Source organism: Pseudophryne corroboree, chromosome 2 (assembly GCF_028390025.1).
Source record: "Pseudophryne corroboree isolate aPseCor3 chromosome 2, aPseCor3.hap2, whole genome shotgun sequence".
In the NCBI taxonomy this organism is placed as follows: Eukaryota; Metazoa; Chordata; class Amphibia; order Anura; family Myobatrachidae; genus Pseudophryne; species Pseudophryne corroboree.
Genome location: NC_086445.1, coordinates 280,709,133 through 280,732,420, shown reverse-complemented (window position 1 = coordinate 280,732,420; position 23,288 = coordinate 280,709,133). Strand labels below are relative to the sequence as shown.

The window sequence follows — 23,288 nt, the reverse complement described above, 5'->3', positions numbered from 1 at the left end:
TTTTATCACTAACCTTATTTGATCCTTATTTCTTTGTAAGGATATCCTTATGTCTATCCCATGCATGTTTAAATTGCTCTACTGTCTTAGCCTCTACCACCTCTGATGGGAGGCTATTCCACTTGTCCACTACCCTTTCTGTGAAATAATTTTTCCGCAAATTTCCCCTGAACCTCCCCCCCTCCAGTCTCAGTGCATGTCCTCGTGTCCTATTGCTTCTCTTCATTTGGAGAATGTTTCCCTCCTGGACTTTGTTAAAACCCTTCATATATTTGAAAGTTTCTATCATGTCCCCCCTTTCCCTTCTCTGCTCCAAACTATACATATTGAGATTTCTTAGTCTTTCTGGGTATGTTTTGTGATGTAGGCCATGCACCATTTTAGTTGCCCTCCGTTGTACAGTTTCTAATGTATTAATATCCTTTTGAAGATATGGCCTCCAGAACTGAATACAGTATTCTAGATGAGGCCGTACCAATGACCTATACAGTGGCATTATTACTTCTTTCTTTCTGCTGCTGATTCCTCTCCCAATGCAGCCAAGCATCTGACTAGCCTTCCTCATTGCCTTGTTACATTGCTTACCTGCTTTTAAGTCATCTGAAATAGTGACTCCTAGATCCCTTTCCTCCTCAGTAGTTTCCAGTATAGTGCCATTAATACTGTATTTAGCTTTAGGATTTTTGAGACCCAAGTGCATGATTTTGCATTTTTTGGCATTAAACTGTAATTGCCAGACTCTTGACCATTCCTCTAGTCTACCTAGATCCTCAATCATTTGTTTTACCCCACCTGGTGTGTCTACCCTGTTGCATACCTTTGTGTCATCTGCAAAAAGGCATACTTTCCCTTTAATGCCATTTGCAATGTCACCAATAAAGATATTAAAAAGCACTGGTCCAAGTACAGATCCCTGGGGTACTCCACTGGTAACATTTCCCTCCTGTGAATGCACTCCATTTACCACAACTCTCTGTTTTCTATCCTTCAACCAAGATCTTATCCATTCAATAATCCTTATATCCAATCCCAAACTTTCAAGTTTATTTAGCAGTCTGCGATGTGGAACTGTGTCAAAAGCCTTACTAAAGTCTAGATAAGCTATATTCATGGCTCCACCTTTATCCATCACTTTAGTCACACAATCAAAAAAGTCAATAAGATTTGTTTGACATGATCTCCCCCCAGTGAATCCATGCTGTTTGGGATCCAGTAAATTGCCGGATTTGAGATAATCTACAACTCTTTCTTTTAAGAGTGTTTCCATCAATTTCCCTACTACTGATGTAAGACTCACTGGTCTGTAGTTGTTTGCCTCTTCCTTGCTTCCACTTTTGTGCTTCTCTGTGTATGCAAGCATGATTTGGTTATTTGGTTTGGAGAGAGGGTATAGCATGCCAAAAGGCTATCTTCTATGAGGGAAGGAGGTGAAAGAGGAGATGGGTGGTGGGAATGCCTAGTAGTAGATGACCTGACCCCGCTAGTGTCACTTAAAACCTCAGATCAGCACCTTGAACATCCTACTCAAACCTGGACATGTAGTGTAATCATTGCCACAACAACTTCTTTGCTTAGAGATCAATCTCCTGGCTCCTGCCTCCATTTATGTTCAGCAACTGATCCTGTCACCTGTCTCCTGTATTGCCTAACAGTATTCAGACTGTGTCATAAGTCTTCTTGATTTGCTAATCAAACATTCTTTAACCATCATCTGCATCCTAACTTCACTGTGCACAGCCAGGCTGTAGAAAGTTGGGCCAGGCCTGGCTTGGGGGAATGGATAATCGCTGGAGGCATGCTATAGGAAAAAAGTGGTTGAAACATGACGCTTAAAAGGAGAGGGGAGATCAGTGCCCCCCCCATCCACCCCCCCCCAAGCATAGGAGACTGCTGCTGATCAGTATGCAGTATGTGTTGGGCTGCTGCTAACAGTGATAGGTAAGGACGTTGAGGGTGGGGGCTCACCCAGGCTCCTCCTGCAATCCCTGGACAGGTAATTAGGACCACTCCCCCTCACCTGCACTGTGCACAGCACGTTACCTGTGGCCTGCTTTCATTGTGCACAGCACTCAGCTTCAAACATTATCTGCAGTCTGCTTCAATTGTGGGACGGATAATGACACCCAAGTTCGGTGGCTAAGCGGGATGCTGGCTGAACTCGGCTGTTTTTTTAAAGGGGCAAAAAAAGTCAAAGTTCGGCAGGCATCCCACACGCACGCCGAACTTGGGTGTCATTACATCCAGCCCACCATCTGCATTCTGCCTCCAGGGTGCATAGCACTCATTTTTTACACCATCTGCAGTCTGCTCCAATGTGCACAGCACCCAAGTCCTATACCTGCAGCAGTCTGCCTAAGCTGTACTACCAATAGCCCAGCCCTCCTGCATACTGACTATGGCGTGCTTCCGGCACCAGCGTTACTCAGTCTGTTGCCCAGAACAGTTGAAGACTTGAGTCTGTTATACAGGCTGTATTAAATGTGAATTAGAGTCCAACATCATATTAGTCATACAGTACTAATCTTGTCACTTGTGTTAACATTTTGTCCACCACCTGTATAGTATTGTTAATGTGATCTCATTCAAAGGGGGTTCACATCTAATGGTGCCCATACACTTGTGCGATGCCCCGCAACATGACATCGCGGGGCATCGCACCGGCAGTTCAGGTGCGATGAAATCGCACCTGAAATGCCTAACTGATTACCATGCGATAGATCGCATGGTAATCACGTGATGGGCACATCACCGCTGAGTGGGAGCAGCCTCTGGTCGCATCTCATGGTACCTTAAATGTGCATACAATCCTTCGATTTCTCTCACAGATGCGGTCGAAATCAAAGGATAGCACCTAATACCTCATAAGTGTACTGGCACCATAACAGCGAAAGCTGGAGACATAGGGGGTCATTCCGAGATGATCGTAGCTGTGCTAAATTTAGCACAGCTATGATCATTCACACTGACATGCGTGGGGACACACAGCACAGGGCTATCCCGCCCCGCATGTCAGTGCCGGCCCCCCCGCAGAAGTGCAAAGGCATCACACAGCGGCGATGCCTTTGCACTTCAAGAGTAGCTCCCGACCAGCGCTGCTTTAGCGTGCTGGCCGGGAGCTACTCATCGTTCCCCGGCCTGCAGCGGCTGTGTGTGACGTCACGCAGCCACTGTGGCCCGCCCACCGTTCGGACAGGCCATGCCTGCGTTGGCCGGACCGCGCCCACGAAATGGCGGAAAAATGCCGCCGCTCCGCCCCCCCCCCCCCCCCCCCCCGCGACCGCCTCGGCCCAATGGCTTTCAGCCATCTGGCATGCGCCGGCGCACTACGGCAGTTCTGACGCGATCGCACCGCTGCGATAAACTGCAGCGTGCGATTGGGTCAGAATGACCCCCTTAAATCTAAGTGAGGAAAAATGTCTACAACAATTCTAGCTGTATGAAAGATCCTTAGAAAAAATCTGTAGTAGTTTTTATTTGTAATATTTTTCTAGAAGCTCTAAATTTTGCTCACATGTATACAAGTTTAATCACAAACCACATCCACTAAAAGCAATTTTCAGAAATTGTTTGTAAATACATAAAAACTGATCAATGTGGCTGTTTACAATTTGATATTCCAACCGTTTATTTCTTGAGACGGTTCCAACATGTTTTATGCATATCACAAAAAATGATCAATATTTTTTTGCGGATTGTGAAAAAAAAAAGACTCGGGAGGTATTCGACATCACTAGTCTGTTAAAGAATTACGTCAATAAAAAATTAATTTAGGTAGCAAAGATATTATTTCTTATAGAGCAAATTTTATTTCAGTTATAGATAAGCAAGTCTACTGCAATGATTAAGCTGTTAAATATATATTTGATGAGTGAATTATATAAAGTTAAATTACTCCTATGTTTTCATTTATCGAGGTTAGATGTTGGCCCCACTTTTTTCTAGGTTTATTAAAATACGTTAATATTTTGAGGGGGGAAAAATAATCCCTCTTTCCAGCATCCACTCTACTGTACAGAATTTTCAGATCTATGAAAAGTGCAGTAATGAGAATAAACTAACATTACTAAGTGTGCTTCTAGAACTAGCAGTGTAGCACCACAAACGCTACGGACAAATGGGATCAGATGCATCCTAGTCAGCATATACTGTGCATGGAATAGTATTTTTTCAAACACAATATTTTCTTATGCAAGTGCAAAAATATACACTGATGATGATAATGATGATGATGATGATGATGATTGGTAGTCACATCTGACTAGCTCATTGTGACTGGACCCCTTCCACTGACACATCACTAGAGTGGCTGCTATATTATGTTATGGTGTGGTGGCTATTTACTCACATTACTTTACTGATATTTTATTTTCGCCCACAGCTGTTAAAAATGGACCAATTTGATATTTAAAGTGGAAGACAATGGATGTTGGTATCTAACTGAATTTCCTTTGTACTGTGTTGACCATATATGTGTCGTCATTTTTCATGTCAACCTTTTGGCTGTTGACATTTTGACCCTGTCGACCTTTTGACTGTCGACCTTTTAACTGTCTACAGCAGGCATTCCCAACCACGGTTCTCAAGGCACACTAACAGTGCAGGTTTTAGTGATATCCAGGCCGCAGCACAGATGGTTAAATCAAAATAACTGAGGTGCTAATTAAGTCACCTGTGCTCAAGCCTGGATAGCACTAAAACCTGCACTGTTCGTGTGCCTTGAGGACTGTGGTTGGGAATGCCTGGCAGTGTCGGACTGGGGCATGAAGGTCCCACCGGGGGGAATGCAGTGATAGGGGCCCATACTTAGTGGTGTGGCCAGCCTACAAAGGGTGTGTGGCCAGCCTCCACAGAGGCTTGAAATATACAATAGTTTAGTGCACTGTAATGCAGCATATCTACCAAGTATAATACAAGTGCACAGTCTGGAACCTGATCCCTAGAGGAAGTAGTGAGCCCTCAGGCAGTGGGGCCTACTGGTGGTTTCCCTGGTACCCCTGTGGGCCAGTCCGACCCTGATGCCTGGTCTACACTATCTGTCAAACACCTCCTGGTGAGAAGAGGCTGAGGCCCCAGTGGATGAAAGCAGTTGTTTGACACATCTTGAACTTGGTTTCCTAAATCTAAAATTGCTAGAGGACCACCAGTATAGCTAACTGTACACTATCTCTAGCCAAACACTTGTGTGGCCACCTGGATAAAACATATAATGTAAATATAATACAAGAAAAGAAAAGCCTTTGTCTAAACTATTGCATACAAAAGCTGCAAGTATATTAGTAAATAGTCACCATAAGGTTAATGGATTTCAGCCACAGTTTCTTACTAGGGTTTCTTATATGGGTACAATGAATCTAAGTAAACCCCTTTATGATTTCATTCTCACCCATTCACTTGTGGTCTTCTCAATGCTACTGTGATTTCTGCTGTTATTTTCAAGCTGTGACAGTCGGTCCAGAAATTCATTATTTGTTCTAGATCAAGGGGGAAAAAAATTAATTACTGCATGACTTACATTTGTAGGCTGTTACAATGTTTATGATTGTTTTTCATTATGTTCCCACAGTATGTCTAAGTTCCATTTTCTTGTCAGTTCTGTAGTTTCACAAAAGATACTTCAGTAGAGTAAATAAAGAGAGGGATACAAAGTGCATTTTTGAAACTGTTCTACAGAAAAGACAAAACGCATTAGATACATGTATTGCTAAAAGCTCAGACTTATGTCTCGATTTCTCATAGATGACAGAGAGTGCACCACTGTTCTCACTACCGCTTGATTGGAAGTGTACTGCTCAGAAGAGATGGCCTCAGACGAACACTACAGAAGTAAATATGCCACCTACACAGAGGTATTTTGCTGTGTGTGGATTCTAATTAGCTGCTCTTGATAAAGATATATATATATATATATATATACACACACACACACACGCACACGCACACGCACACGCACACACACACACACACACACACACACACAGTATATATATAAAAATATTTTTTTTTACTGCATATGGGAACATTTCTTCAGGGTAAACATCAACAACATACAACCTCAGAGAACTGGTAATTGGTTGCTTTTCTCCATGAGATAATACTATCAAATAGAAAGCTAATTTTCATGTGGGACAATTAGTTCCAAATGTGCATTAGATACAGACTATTGTAAGAAGAATAGTCAGTATTTGTGGGAAGTCTCTCAGGAGATGTTATTGAAACTGAACAATTAGCACCTAGTGTTTATAATAGGATTTTTAATACCTACCGGTAAATCGTTTTCTTGTAGTCCATAAGGGATATTGGGGACAGATTAGTACGATGGGTATAGACGGGGTCCAAAGGAGCCAGTGCACTTTAAATTTCTTCAACTGGGTGTGCTGGTTCCTTCCCTCTATGCCTCCTCCTACAGGTCAGTTATAGGTTAAACAGTGCCCGAAGGAGAATGACATACTTGAGAGAAGGAACATAACAACAATAAGTGTGGTGAGATCTACACACCAGCACACCATAACATAACCAGGCCAGCAATGGCTGGCAACAGGAACAGCAACAGCTGGACAGGTAACACATAACAGAGAACCTGCAGAAAGTCACCGCACAGAGGTGGGCGCCCAATATCTCTTAAGGACTACGATAAAAGGATTTACCGGTAGGTATTTCAAATCCTATTTTCTCTAGCATCCATAAGGGATATTGGGGACAGCTCAGTACGATGGGGATGTCCCAAAGCTTCCAGAATGGGCGGGAACATGCAGAGACATCTGCAGCACCACCTGCCCAAACTGGGTATACTCTTTGGTCAGGGTATCAAACTTGTAGAACTTCACAAAGGTGTTCTTCCCCGATAAGGTAGCAGCTTGGCATAGTTGCAGTGCCGAGACTCCACGGGCAGCCGCCCAGTAAGACCCCACTGATCTCGTAGAGTGGGCCTTCTGAGACTGTGGAACAGGAAGGCTGCCGACACATAGGCCTGTTGGATAGTAAGCCGAATCCAACAAGCAATAGACTGCTTTGAGGCAGGTCAACCCTTTTGTATGTGAAGCACCCCTTGGAAGAAGGTCTGAACCTCTGGCAGGATAGTCAACTTCTTCTGGAAGAAGACGGAAAGAGCTGAAAGCTGGACCTTAAGGGATCCAAGATGTAAACCTTTATCCACTCCAGTCTACAGGAAACAAAGGAATCTTCCCAAGTGGAATTCTGCAGATGGATAAGAGCGTTCCTCGCACCAAGAGACATATCTTCGCCAGTTATGATGATAGTGTTTTGACGTCACAGATTTTCTGGCTTGCATCATAGTGGCAATAACCTTTTTTGAAAGCCCTTTGTGAGCTAGGATGTTCCGCTCAACTTCCATGCCGTCCAACGAAGTCGCTGTAAGTCCGGGTAGATGAACGGTCCTTGCTGAAGATCTCTTCTTAGAGGTAGTACCACGCTCTTTGGGGCCAATCCGGGGCAATTAAGATTGCTTGCACTCCTTGATGCCTGATCCGCTTGAGCACCCGTGGGATCAATGGAATCGGAGGAAATAGGTAGACCAGCTGGTAAGGCCAAGGCGACATCAGCGCATCCACTGTGCTCGCCTGAGGGTCCCTGGTTAGCGAGAAATAGCAGCGAAGCTTCTTGTTGAGGCGAGACATCTTCATGTTGATCTGTGGGCAGCCCCACCTGTCGATCACCTGTTGAAACACCTGAGGGTGTAGTCTCCACTCCCCTGGATGGAGATCGTGGTGAATCAGGAAGTCCGCTTCCCAGTTGGCCACTCCCGGAATGAAGATTGCCGACAGTGCGCTTGCATGTCTTTCTGCCCAGAAGAGTATTCTTGTCACTTCTCGCATGCAGGCTCTTCTTTTTGTCCCTCCTTGTCGATTGATGTACGCCACCGCCGTGGCGTTGTCCGACTGAACCTGGATCGCCCGATCCTGGAGCATAGGGGAGGCCTGAATCAGAGCATTGTAGATGGGCCAAAGTTCCAGGATGTTGATCGGAAGTAGGGCCTCCTGAGCAGACCACCTGCCCTGGAACTGTGCCCCCTGGGTGACAGCTCCCCATCCTCTCAAACATCCGTTGTGAGGTGGATCCAATCCTGAATCCCAAAGCGTCAACCTTCCAGCAGGTTGGAAGATTCTAGCAACCACAGGAGTAAAATCCTGGCCTGGGATGACAGCCGAATCATCCGGTGCATCTGAAGATGGGAACCGGACCACTTGTTCAGGATGTCCAATTGGAAAGGTCTGGCATGAAACCTTCCAAACTGTATTGCCTCGTACGAGGCTACCATCTTTCCCAAAACTTTTATGCAAAGATGAATGGATACTCGAGAAGGTCGGAGAACCGTGCGAACCATTTCTTGAAGTGTTCTCACTTTGTCCTCTGGGAGGAACACTTTCTGTGCTACTGTATCCAGTAGCATCCCCAGAAACAGGATCCGCAGAGACAGTTCCAGGTGGAACTTCTCCAGATTGAGGATCCATCCGTGGTGAGTCAGAAGTTGGATAGTGTGATATATATGGAGCAATAGAAGCTCCCTGGAACTCACTTTTATCAGGAGGATGTCCAGGTATGGAATTACGTTGACCGCCTGGACTCTGAGCTGAAACATCATATCCGCCATTACCTTCGTGAACACCCTAGGAGCTGTAGACAGGCCGAAGGGTAACGCCTGAAACTGGTAGTGATTGTTCAGTAGGGTGAACCGCAGATAGGCCTGATGAGGAGGCTAAATGAGGATATGGAGGTAAGCATCCTTGATATCAAGGGACACTAGTAATTCCTGTTGATCCACGCCCACGATCACTGCTCTCAAAGATTCCATCCTGAATTTGAAAACCTTCAGGTAAGGATTCAAGGACTTCAGATTCAGAATGGGTCTCACAGACCCATCTGGTTTTGGTACCACGAACAGACTAAAGTAGTAACCTTGTCCTCGTTGTTGCAGAGGTACTGGAACAATGACCTGGGACTGGACCAACTTGTTTATGGCCAGTAGTAGCGTACCACGCATATTTTCCAAAGGTGGTAAGCCGGATTTACAAAATCGTTGGGGAGGAGCACCGTCGAACTCCAGCTTGTAACCCTGAGAGATAAGGTCCCTTACCCAAGCATCTTGGCAGGAAACGTCCCAGATGTGGCTGTAGTGACGTAACTGAGCTCCCACCACGAGATCCCCTTGGGGTGGGTGGGCACTGTCATGCCAAAGTCTTTGTGGAAGCTGAACTGGTGCTCTGTTCCTGGGAGCCGGTAATGGCTGTTTTTTTAGGATTACCTCTGGTGCCTCTAGCTGCGTTGGAGGCCCCCCTGGCCCTAGATTGGAATCTGGAGAACCGAAAGGACTGAGTAGACGGGCCCGGGTAGGTACGTCTAGCAGGTGGAGCCCCCGAAGGGAGAAACATGGATTTTCCAGCAGTAGTTTTGTAGATCCATGCGTCCAATTCACCTCCAAAGAGCCAGTCACCTGTGACGGGAAGAGATTCCACATTACGTTTGGAGTCAGCATCAGCAATGCACTGACGCAACCATATGGCTCTGCACGCAGACACAGCCATAGCTATGGTCCTAGCATTAATATTGCCAATCTCTTTAAGGGAGTCACAGAGGACCCTAACCATGTCCTGAATGTGTTTTAGGAAAGTTACAGTAGTAACTAAGGTCATATCACCCGAAAGACCTTCCTGAATCTGAGTAGCCCAGAAATGAATGGCATGTGTCATCCAACAACCTGCAATGACCGGTCTTTGAGCTACACCTGCAGCAGTGTAGATAGATTTCAGAGAGGTCCCCATTTTTCCTATCTGCCGGGTTCTTTACCGTAAAGGAGCCTGGAGAAGGAAGTACCGCCTTTTTAGAAAGGCGAGAGACTGAGACGTTTACTGCTGGAGATTCTTCCCAGAATTTCCTGCCTTCAGGGGCAAAGGGGAATGTATGCAAAAATCATTTGGACACCTGATATTTTTTATCTGGATTTTTCCAGGCTATTTTAAATAAATAGGAGTCAGGAAATGTGACTGTCAGATAGTCTTGTGGGAGGAAAAATGACTGCTGATTGTTAGCATCGTCCAGGGGGAGCTTTAACACATCCCGTACAGCCAATGTGAGGGGTTCAATACCCTGTGTAGGGGTGGAGTCCCCACTTATGGGGTCCACATTATCTCCATCATCCTGGTTTTTGTGAACCTCTAGTGGACAAAGGGGGATGTTTAGCAGCTAGATTTGCCACTGCTTGTTGCAGTTCCTGAGTTTTATTGGCATTTGCAGTGAGTTGAGATGACATATCAGACATCATAGTTTTGATAGCCCCCAGCCAGGAGGGATCTGGACTCTCCCCCACATTGTTATCAGCATTTTGTGATCACTGCTCACATGATATTGAGCCAGATGAGCTAGGGTAAAATCTCGCATTACACACAATGCATAACTTCTGTTTTCCCATTGTGATAAAGAAAAAATAGGATTTTAATACCTACCGGTAAATCCTTTTCTCTTAGTCCGTAGAGGATGCTTGGGACTCCAAAAGGACCATGGGGCATAGACGGGATCTGCAGGAGACATGGGCACTTTAAGACTTTAAAGGGGTGTGAACTGGCTCCTCCCTCTCTGCCCCTCCACCAGACTCCAGTTATAGGAACTGTGCCCAGGGAGACGGACAATTCGAGGAAAAGGATTTTTGTTAAACTAAGGGTGAGATACATACCAGCTCACACCACAACACACCGTACAACATGGCTTTTAAGAAAATACCAGTTAACAGCATGAACCAAAAATAGCAACAGGCTGAACATAACCGAAACACAACCTTTGTGCAACAAAAGCAATAACTATCAACAAGTACTGCAGATTAAGTCCGCACTGGTACGGGCGCCCAGCATCCTCTACGGACTAAGAGAAAAGGATTTACCGGTAGGTATTAAAATCCTATTTTCTCATACGTCCTAGAGGATGCTGGGGACTCCAAAAGGACCATGGGGTTTATACCAAAGCTCCAGACCGGGCGGGAGAGTGCGGACGACTCTGCAGCACCGATTGAACAAACATGAGGTCCTCATCAGCCAGGGTATCAAACTTGTAGAACTTAGCAAAAGTGTTTGAACCCGACCAAGTAGCTGCTCAGCAAAGTTGAACCGCCGAGACTCCTCGGGCAGCCGCCCAAGATGAGCCCACCTTCCTGGTAGAACGGGCCTTCACTGACTTCGGTAACGGCAATCCAGCCGTGGAATGAGCATGTCGAATCGTATTACAGATCCAGCGTGCAATAGTCTGCTTAGAAGCAGGAGCCCCAATTTTGTTGGAAGCATACAGGATAAACAGAGCCTCCGTTTTCCTAATACGAGCCGTTCTGGCTACATACATTTTCAAAGCTCTGACTACATCGAGAGACTTTGAATCAGCCAAGGCTTCAGTAGCCACAGGCACCACAATAGGTTGGTTCATGAGAAATGAAGAAACCACCTTTGGCAGAAATTGTTGATGAGTTCTCAATTCCGCTCTATCCACATGGAAGATCAAATAGGGGCTCTTGTGAGAAAAAGCCGCTAATTCCGACACCCGCCTTGCGGACGCCAAGGCCAAAAGCATGACCACTTTCCAAGTGAGAAATTTAAACTCAACCTTCTGTAAAGGTTCAAACCAATGTGACTGAAGGAACTGCAACACCACGGTGGTCCCACGGTGCCACTGGGGGCACAAATTGAGGTTGGATGTGCAGCACACCTTTTATGAAAGTCTGAACTTCTGGAAGGGAGGCCAATTCTTTTTGAAAGAGAATTGATAAGGCCCAAATCTGCACTTTAATGGAGCCTAACTTTAGGCCTGCATCCACACCTGCTTGCAAAAAATGGAGAAAACGACCCAGCTGAAATTCTTCCGTAGGAGCCTTCTTGGATTCACACCAAGACACATATTTTCTCCAAATATGGGGGGTAATTCTGAGTTGATCGCAGCAGCAAGTTTGTTAGCAATTGGGCAAAACCATGTGCACTGCAGGTGTGACAGATATAACATTTGCAGAGAGAGTTAGATTTGGGTGGGTTATTTTGTTTCTGTGCAGGGTAAATACTGGCTGCTTTATTTTTACACTGCAAATTAGATTGCAGATTGAACCCACCACACCCAAATCTAACTCTCTCTGCACATGTTATATCTGCCCCCCCTGCAGTACACATGGTTTTGCCCAACTGCTAAAAAAATTCCTGCTGCGATCAACTTGGAATTACCTCCATGGTGATAATGCTTCGCCGTTACTTCCTTTCTAGCTTATAAGTAGAGTGGGGATGACTTCACCGGGAATACCCTTTCGAGCTAGGATTTGGCGTTCAACCATCACGCCGTCAAACGCAACCGCGGTAAGTCTTGGAACACGCACGGCCCTTGCTGTAACAGGTCCTCTCTTAGAGGAAGAGGCCAGGGATCTCCTATGAGTAATTCCTGAAGATCCGGATACCAGGCCCTCCGTGGCCAATCTGGAACAATGAGTATCGCCTGAACCCTTGCTCTTCTTATGATCCTTATCACCTTCGGAATGAGTGGAAGTGGAGGGAACACATATACCGACTGAAACACCCACGGTGTCACCAGGGCGTCCACTGCACTGGCTTGAGAGACCCTTGACCTGGAACAATATCTCTGAAGCTTCTTGTTGAGGCGAGACGCCATCATGTCTATTTGAGGAATTCCCCAATGACTTGTCACTTCTGCAAAGACCTCTTGATGAAGACCCCACTCTCCTGGATGGAGATCGTGTCTGCTGAGGAAGTCTGCTTCCCAGTTGTACACGCCCGGAATGAAGACCGTTGAGACCGGAGAACTTTTGTGGCCTCCACCATCGCCGCTCTGCTCTTTGTTCCACCCTGGTGGTTTATGTACACCACTGCTGTTATGTTGTCTGACTGAATCAGGACGGGCAGACCGCAAAGAAGATGTTCCGCTTGTAGAAGGCCGTTGTAGATGGCTCTTAATTCCAGAATGTTTATGTGCAGACAAGCTTCCTGGCTTGACCAGTTTCCCTGGAAATTTTTCCCCTATGTGACTGCTCCCCAGCCATTCAGCCTCAGATATGTCGACACACTTGTACCGACACCCACTATCACACTGGGCTATAGGGCACAGACCCACAATAAGGCCTATTAGAGACTTGTGACAGAAGTGTAGGAGGCCAGGACCAGCGTCTCTGCTGCTCACTGTGAAGAGAAAATGGTGCTGATTAGAGCTGGAAAGACCAAGCCCCGCCCCCTTAATGGCTCGCTTATGTCCCGCTATTTTTTATACTGGCGGGGGTCTGTATACAGTGCCTATGCACTGTATATCAATTTTGCCAGGCTGAAATTGAGGTTTTATTGCTGCCCAGGGTGCCCCCCCTGCGCCCTGCACCCATGTAGTGCCGCTTGTGTGTGGGAGCAATGGCGCGCAGCGCGACCGCTGTGCGGTACCTCTGAGACTAAAGTCTTCTGCCCTCTTTACTGAAGTCTTCTGTACTTCGGTTACTCACACGGCTTCTTTCTTCTGGCTCTGTGAGGGGGACGATGGCGCGGCTCCGGGAACGAGCAGCTAGGCTATACCAAGTGATCAGACCCTCTGGAGCTAATGGTGTTCAGTAGCCTAAGAAGCAGAGCCTTTAACTCACAGAAGTAGGTCTGCTTCTCTCCCCTCAGTCCCACGAAGCAGGGAGCCTGTTGCCAGCAGTGCTCCCTGAAAATAATAAACCTAAAGTCTTTTCCAGAGAAACTCAGGAGTGCTCCCCTGTTGTGTGTCCAGTCTCTCTGGGCACAGAATCTAACTGGAGTCTGGAGGAGGGGCATAGAGGGAGGAGCCAGTTCACACCCATTTAAAGTCTTAAAGTGCCCATGTCTCCTGCGGATCCCGTCTATACCCCATGGTCCTTTTGGAGTCCCCAGCATCCTCTAGGACGTATGAGAAACAGGTATAATACACATACAACACAGCCTGAAATACAATACAAGCCTGCCCTATTGCATGTGAGAGGAGACACAGGAGAGAGGACACCAGCGCACCCAGAGGCTGTCAGCGTTTCACATATACATATAAACAGTGAGACTGTCTGATGAAAAATCCCTCAGAGCTATGATATCTGTGAACAATATAGCGGCTCTCCCCCTCTACACTCTAAACGTTCAGTGAAACATTCTCTTCATCTGTTGCACGTTGCACGTTTATATTTTTTAAAATTATCCCAGAAGTCCTTTATGCTTAGGGTTTCTGATGCCACATCAATCTGCGAGTTGTGAGGTCCTAGCCATCGAGCTCAACACCCCCATAAGGGTGTTGGTGGGAAGCAGCAATATCAATCCTGTATTGGCGTTGGCTATAGTGACACCTTTTTCAGTGGTGCAAGTAGAAATATTTTCTTAGTGGTACTGAGTGTGAGCGTGGGCGTAGGCATGGTCACATGTCATGAGGGGACATGACCACATGACACTAGGAGGAGTAGCTACATTACACTAGGGGTGTGTCCACACAGCACAGTTCCATTTCTTTGCACTCTGACAGGCAAGGCTAAAAATATATAGTACTATCTCCAGTATAATAGAAATATATAGTAATAACCCCAGTATAATAGAAATATATTGTAATGCCCCCAATTTAATAACAATGGCCCTCATTCCGAGTTGTTCGCTCGCTGCTATTTATAGCAGAATTGCTAATAGGCTAAAATCTGGCAGTTCTGCGCATGCGTATGCACAGCAGGGCGCACGCGCTAAGTATTTTTACACAAAACTATGCTATTTTACTCACGGGCGAATGAAGCTTTTCAATCGCTCTGCTGATCATAGTGTGATTGACAGGAAGTGGGTGTTTCTGGGCCGTTTTCAGGGAGTGTGCTAAAAAAACGCAGGCGTGCCAGGTAAAAACGCAGGAGTGGCTGGAGAAACGGGGGAGTGGCTGGCCGGACGCTGGGCGTGTTTGTGACGTCAAAACAGGAACTAAACGGACTGAGGTGATCGCAATCTAGGAGTAGGTCTGGAGCTACTCAGAAACTGCAAAGAAATACTTAATAGCAGAATTGCTAATCTTTCATTAGCATTTCTGCTATGCTAAGATACACTCCCAGAGGGCAGCGGCTTTGCGTTTGCATTTCTGCTAAAAGTAGCTAGCGAGCAAACAACTCGGAATGAGGGCCATTATACAGTAATGCCCCCATTATAACAGGAATATATACTGTAGTAGTGCACCCGGTATAATAGACATATATAGTAGAATCCCTTATTACAATATAAATATATAGTATAGTAATGCCCCATAATAATAGACATATATGGTAGTATCCACATTACAATAGAAATATGTAGTAATGCCCCATAATAATAGAAATATATAGTAGTGCCCCACATTACAATTGAACTAAATAGTAATGCCCCCATAATAATAGAAATATATAGTAGTGTCCACATTACAATAAAAATATATAGTAACACTCCATAATAATAGAAATATATAGTAGTGCCCCACATTACAATTGAACTCAATAGTAATGCCCCCATAATAATAGAAATATATAGTAGTGTCCACATTACAATGGAAATATATAGTAATGCCCTTTAATAATAGAAATTTATAGTAGTGCCCCACATTACAATAGAAATATATAGTAATCCCCCCATAATAATAGAAATATATAGTAGTGTCCCACATTACAATAGTAATATATTGTAATGCCCTTTAATAATAGAAATATATAGTAATCCCCCATAATAATAGATTATATAGTAGTTTCCCACATTACAATAGAAATATATTGTAATGCCCTTTAATAATAGAAATATATAGTAGTGCCCCATTTTACAATAGAAATATATAGTAATGTCCCCATAATAATAGAAATATATAGTAGTGTCCCACATTACAATATAAATATATAGTAATGCCAAACCAAAAAAATCCAATTAACAGCACTGGGACAACAGCAGCAGCAGCAGCAGGGGCTTACTGAATTCATTCACCGTGTTCTTTAATGGAGGGAACAATCTCACTGTGGTTAGTGCCCCCTATTCTTTTCGTTGTGCATGATATATATTTATATATTGTTTTTAATAAACGATTGTTCAACCATTTCCGCCGTAACAAACCACTGACTGGGAGTTTTTTTATTATGTGAGTGGGACTTTTTGTAGAAGGTTAGGAACATTTCCCTATTTACAGACAGCAGCTAGCTTTTCTTGAGCCATTTCCACAGATATTTAGTATTAGTAGCACATGATTCTCCTATTTTCTTCATTTCTGATGTGTACCACAAATATCTTTAGTTTTGCAATAATAGACATATATGGTAGTATCCACATTACAATAGAATTATATAGTAATGCCTTTTAATAATAGAAATATTAAGTAGTGCCCCACATTACAATAGAAATATATAGTAATGTCCCATAATAATAGGATATATAGTAGTGCCCCACATTACAATAGAAATATATAGTAATGTCCCCTTAATAATAGAATATATAGTAGTGCCCCACATTACAATATAAATATATAGTAATGTCCCCATAATAATAGAATATATAGTAGTGCCCCACATTACAATAAAAATATATAGTAATGCCCCCATAATAATAGAATATATAGTAGTGTCCCACATTACAATAGAAATATATAGTAATGTCCCCATAATAATAGAATATATAGTAGTGCCCTACATTACAATATAAATATATAGTAATGTCCCCATAATAATAGAAATATATAGTAGTGCCCCACTGTCACAACTGAGGGCCTGAGCTGACGGGAGGCAGCCTCAGTTGTAGGGGCTGAGATGTACCGGAACCTGGGAGGTTGTATCAGACCCCTGGACATGTAAGTAACATGAATAATAACTGCCCGAAGGCGTGACCACGACAACTTGGATAAAAGTCAATGATGTTTATTATGACAACTCCGCAACACAGCAGCAGTAAAAGAAAACATAAAAGTCAGCAAATAATAAATACAGTTCCTGGGTACTACAGGATGGCAGGAGCCACAGGGCACTGGTAGTGTGAGATAGTTCTTATGATCTTCTAGATGGAAAGTCCTTACCAGGCCCGACTGTAGCAATGGAGATAACCCAGGATTGTGCCAGCTGGTGTTCCAGGAAAAGCTGGGTTGCTGAAGGTAAAACAGCTGCTGTGGATACTGGCTGGAACCAGACTGTTGTTAGCACGGAGTGGATACTGGCTGGAACCAGTTAAATAATAGATGAACTTGGGAGCGATGAAATATGAACTGAAATGTAGAACTTGAGAGCGGAGAAATAATAATACCGGTGGAGAGTGGTAAAGTGTAGAAAGGACACCGGCCCTTTAAGGGAAGCTGTACTCTGCTGGAAGCTGAGCTGGAAGCAGGTAATGTTGTAGCTGGAAACAGATGAATCCACAATGGATTGGAGAGTCAGGCTACACCGCAGGTGGAATGCTGGTGCGGGTCTCTATGGTGGAAGTCTTGAGACAGGAGCTGGAACCTGGAAGACAATCACAGGAGAGAGACAAACAGGAACTAGGTTTGACAACCAAAGCACTGACGCCTTCCTTGCTCAGGCACAGTGTATTTATACCTGCAGCAAGGAAGGGATTGGCTAGGCAATTATGCAGATTATCAATACTGAGAACAGATTGGTGGAAATGATCAGCTGACAGAATCCAAGATGGCTGCGCCCATGCAGACACTTGGAGGGAAGTTTGGTTTGTAATCCATGTGGTAATGAAAACAGTAATGGCGGCGCCGGCCACCGGAGACAGGAGGCGCCAGGCTGACAGATGCACATCCAACCACGCGGACACAGCGGAGGCCGCGGCTGACGTAATCGCCACTCAGACACTCTGCATGCAGAAGTTCAGGGACGGCGGCGGAGGCCGCGGGAGACGCCATGCCAGGTGTAATATGGCGTTTACTGTGACAGCGTCCCAGAGTGACAGGAGAGGATACAGGAATGTACACATCAGGATAACAGATGGGATCCGGTCCAGGAGCGCTGAGCCAGCCTTAGGAGGCATCTGATGGGTAAGAAATGGCGTCCAGATACCCGGATCGTGACAGCACCCCCCCCTTTAGGAGTGGCCCCAGGACACTTCTTTGGCTTTTGAGGAAACTTGGAATGGAATCTCCGGACCAAGGCAGGAGCATGGACATCAGAAGCATTGGTCCATGAACGTTCCTCAGGACCATAACCCTTCCAGTCAATAAGATATTGTAGTTGACCGTAACGGTGACGTGAGTCCAGGATCTTGGCCACTTCATACTCAACGCCTCGTTGAGTTTGGACTTTCGGAGTTGGAGGAAGTGAGGAATGAAACCGATTCAAGATCAGCGGTTTCAACAGGGAAACATGGAATGTTCTGGGTATTTTTAAGAAGGGAGGCAACTGGAGTCTGTAAGCAACAGGATTGATGACTTGTTCAATCTTGAAAGGACCGATATAGCGAGGTGCAAACTTCATACTGGGAACTCTTAACCTCAAATTCTTCGTGGATAACCATACCCGATCACCCACCTTGAGAGCAGGAACTGCTCGACGCTTCTTATCCGCAAACTTCTTGTACCTGAACGATGCCTTGAGCAGAGCTGATCGTACGCTCTTCCAGATATTGGCAAACTGATGCAAGGTGATATCCACTGCGGGAACAGAAGTTGCTGGAAGCGGTTGGAACTCAGGGACTTTAGGGTGGAATCCAAAGTTAGTGAAGAATGGTGTTGAAGCAGATGAAGAATGATACTGGTTGTTATGACAGAACTCGGCCCAGGGAAGTAATTGAACCCAGTCATCTTGAGAGGAGGACACATAGATGCGGAGGAAGGCCTCCAAGTCCTGATTCACCCTCTCGGTTTGACCATTGGTCTGAGGATGGTAAGCCGTGGAAAACTTTAGCTTGACTTGGAGGACTTGACATAAACTTCGCCAGAATTTGGCTGTGAATTGAACTCCTCGATCTGAGATAATTTCTTCAGGAAGACCGTGGAGTCGGAAGATCTCTTGTATGAATACTTGAGCCAACTTGGAAGCTGACGGAAGACCGGTGAGAGGAATGAAGTGTGCCATCTTGGTGAACCGGTCAACTACCACCCAGATGGTATTGAACTTGTTGCACATGGGTAAGTCTGTAATGAAATCCATCGACAAGTGGGTCCATGGTCGACGGGGAACGGATAGTGGAACCAGTTGCCCCGCAGGCGACTGGCGGGATACTTTATGTTGGGCACACTTTGGGCAAGATGCAATAAACTCCAAGACGTCCTTTTTCAGAGTTGGCCACCAATAGGACCTAGAGATAAACTCCAGGGTTTTTTGGATACCTGTATGTCCGGCAAAACGGGAAGCATGGGCCCAATGCATGAGCTTCTTCCTTAGCATCGGCTTCACAAAACTTTTCCCTGATGGGGGCGTAGAGTCCATCCCTACCGTGGAGAATGCCAACGGATTGATAATAGGATGCTTGTCTGAAGACTCTGACTCATTTTCTTGCTCCCATGAGCGGGAAAGGGCATCGGCCTTGCGATTCTGAGAGCCCGGACAGAACTGGAGTTTAAAGTCGAACCTGGAAAAGAAAAGTGCCCATCTGGCCTGACGAGGGTTGAGACATTGTGCGCCCTTCAGGTATAAAAGGTTCTTGTGGTCTGTAAGTATGGTGATTGAATGAGAAGCTCCCTCTAACAGATACCTCCACTCTTCTAGAGCGAGCTTGATGGCTAGCAACTCCTGGTCACCAATGGCATAGTTGCGCTCAGCTGGGGAGAACTTCCGGGAGAAGAAACTGCAAGGGTGTAAATGGCCATCTTTAGCCCTCTGAGATAACACCGCTCCTACTCCAACGGAGGAGGCATCCACCTCTAAGATGAAAGGAGAGTCGATGTCAGGCTGTTTCAGAACAGGCGCAGAGATGAACCTTTGTTTTAAAAGATGAAATGCTTGCATGGCTTCTTCAGACCACTTGGACGGGTTAGCACCCTTCTTAGTGAAAGCAGTAATAGGCGCCACAATGGTGGAAAAGTCTCGTATAAACTTTCGGTAATAGTTGGCGAACCCTAAGAACCTCTGGACCCCTTTGAGGGTTAAGGGTACCGGCCAATTTTGGATTGCTTGTAGTTTCTCAGGATCCATCTCTAGTCCGGAACCAGACACAATGTACCCTAGAAACGGAATGGACTTGACTTCAAAGACGCATTTTTCTAATTTGCAATAGAGATGATTGACACGGAGACGGGACAGAACCTCTTTAACCCAAAAACGATGTTCCTCTAAATCGTTGGCAAAAATGAGGATATCGTCTAGATAGACCACGACATGACGGTATAGAATGTCTCTGAAGATCTCATTGACAAAATGCTGGAAGACAGCTGGAGCATTGCTCAATCCGAAGGGCATGACGAGGTACTCATAATGTCCGTCACGGGTGTTAAAGGCGGTCTTCCACTCGTCACCCTCACTTCCCTGGAACGAGATCAATCGGGCAGTCCCATTCTCTATGAGGAGGAAGGATATCAGCAGAAGCTTTACTGAACACATCCGTGAAATCTTGATATGGAGGAGGTGGAACATCAGACGACCTGGGGGAGGAAGAACAGACAGGCAATACTTTAAACAAACATGTCTCTGCACAGGAGGAACCCCATGCCAGGATTTGCGTAGTCGTCCAATCAATTGTAGGATTGTGAAGACGGAGCCATGGAAGGCCCAGGACCACAGGATGTGTGGCTCTTGGAATCACTAAAAGTGAAATAAGTTCGGAATGAAGAACTCCCACTCTCAGACGAACTGGTAGAGTCCTTAGAGCAATAACAGTATCAAAAATTTTACTGCCATCCACGGCAGTTAAGGAAAAGGAGGAAGGAAGTCTCTCGGTGGGTAGGGACCACCGTTTAACATAGGTTTCAGTAATAAAGTTCCCAGCTGCTCCGGAATCAAGGAGGGCAATGACGTTCCGATAACGTTGAGCAACTTGAAGCGAGACTGGGAGATTACAATCATGAGGAGATGGAGAGGAGATCATTACTCCTAGCCGGCCCTCTCCTGGGCGAGCTAGGGTTTGGAGTTTTCCCGGACGTTCGGGACAGGCATTGATGGTGTGAGACGGAGCTGCACAGTAAAGACAAAGAGACTCAGAGAGACGTCTTCGGCGCTCAGCAGGAGTTAAACGGGAACGGCCAATTTGCATGGGCTCATCTTTAGATGGTGACAGTTGACGAGGAGGAGGAGCAGAAGATTTTGGAGCAGATGATCTTCCACGCTCAGTTGCTCTCTCTCTGAAACGTAAATCAACTTTCGTGCAGAGTGAGATTAGCTCATCTAACTTAGAAGGTAAGTCTCTGGTAGCTAACTCATCTTTAATAAGCTCAGATAAGCCATGCCAGAATGCAGCATACAGGGCCTCGTCGTTCCATGCCAGTTCGGATGCCAGGATCTGGAACTGTATCAGATATTGTCCTACAGTACGTGACCCCTGGCGTAAACGGAGAATCTCGGATGAAGCTGAGGTTACCCGGCCTGGCTCGTCGAAGATGCGCCTGAATGTTGACACGAATGCAGTGTAAGAAGATAGCAGGGTGTCGGACCTCTCCCATAACGGTGATGCCCAGTCAAGGGCGGAGCCACTGAGAAGAGAGATGATGTAGGCAATTTTTGTACGGTCACTGGGAAAATTGCCAGGTTGTAGCTCAAACTGAATCTCACACTGGTTGAGAAATCCCCTGCAGAATCTTGGAGATCCGTCAAATTTTGCTGGCGTTGGAAGATGAAGACGTGGAGCAGAAATGGGTAAGGTGGGTGGGGTTATAGCTGGAGTCACTGTGATTGACGCACCAGATGCGCCTGATCCACGGAGAGTTGTCTGAATCCCATCCAGCCGAGTAGAGAGATCCTGGAGACAGCGGATGATGTGGCCCTGTGCAGCCTCCTGATGTTCTAGTCGGGCTGCCAGTTCTTGCATCGGCCTGGCCGCTTGATCCTGGTCTCCGGCTGGATTCATTAGGTCAGTGCTTACTGTCACAACTGAGGGCCTGAGCTGACGGGAGGCAGCCTCAGTTGTAGGGGCTGAGATGTACCGGAACCTGGGAGGTTGTATCAGACCCCTGGACATGTAAGTAACATGAATAATAACTGCCCGAAGGCGTGACCACGACAACTTGGATAAAAGTCAATGATGTTTATTATGACAACTCCGCAACACAGCAGCAGTAAAAGAAAACGTAAAAGTCAGCAAATAATAAATACAGTTCCTGGGTACTACAGGATGGCAGGAGCCACAGGGCACTGGTAGTGTGAGATAGTTCTTATGATCTTCTAGATGGAAAGTCCTTACCAGGCCCGACTGTAGCAATGGAGATAACCCAGGATTGTGCCAGCTGGTGTTCCAGGAAAAGCTGGGTTGCTGAAGGTAAAACAGCTGCTGTGGATACTGGCTGGAACCAGACTGTTGTTAGCACGGAGTGGATACTGGCTGGAACCAGTTAAATAATAGATGAACTTGGGAGCGATGAAATATGAACTGAAATGTAGAACTTGAGAGCGGAGAAATAATAATACCGGTGGAGAGTGGTAAAGTGTAGAAAGGACACCGGCCCTTTAAGGGAAGCTGTACTCTGCTGGAAGCTGAGCTGGAAGCAGGTAATGTTGTAGCTGGAAACAGATGAATCCACAATGGATTGGAGAGTCAGGCTACACCGCAGGTGGAATGCTGGTGCGGGTCTCTATGGTGGAAGTCTTGAGACAGGAGCTGGAACCTGGAAGACAATCACAGGAGAGAGACAAACAGGAACTAGGTTTGACAACCAAAGCACTGACGCCTTCCTTGCTCAGGCACAGTGTATTTATACCTGCAGCAAGGAAGGGATTGGCTAGGCAATTATGCAGATTATCAATACTGAGAACAGATTGGTGGAAATGATCAGCTGACAGAATCCAAGATGGCTGCGCCCATGCAGACACTTGGAGGGAAGTTTGGTTTGTAATCCATGTGGTAATGAAAACAGTAATGGCGGCGCCGGCCACCGGAGACAGGAGGCGCCAGGCTGACAGATGCACATCCAACCACGCGGACACAGCGGAGGCCGCGGCTGACGTAATCGCCACTCAGACACTCTGCATGCAGAAGTTCAGGGACGGCGGCGGAGGCCGCGGGAGACGCCATGCCAGGTGTAATATGGCGTTTACTGTGACAGCGTCCCAGAGTGACAGGAGAGGATACAGGAATGTACACATCAGGATAACAGATGGGATCCGGTCCAGGAGCGCTGAGCCAGCCTTAGGAGGCATCTGATGGGTAAGAAATGGCGTCCAGATACCCGGATCGTGACACCCACATTACAATAAAAATATA

General features: G+C 45.9%; 1 protein-coding gene across 3 annotated transcripts in view; it reads right to left on the bottom strand.

Moving 5' to 3' along the window:
- The window catches only part of EPSTI1 (epithelial stromal interaction 1), a 252,994-nt gene that overhangs the window by 118,090 nt on the left and 111,616 nt on the right, over positions 1-23,288 (bottom strand). For all 3 annotated transcript variants that reach the window (XM_063952858.1, XM_063952859.1, XM_063952860.1), the window contains one exon: positions 5,384-5,471. In XM_063952858.1, coding sequence (XP_063808928.1) covers positions 5,384-5,471 — 88 coding nt within the window. The remainder of the gene's footprint in view (positions 1-5,383; positions 5,472-23,288) is intronic.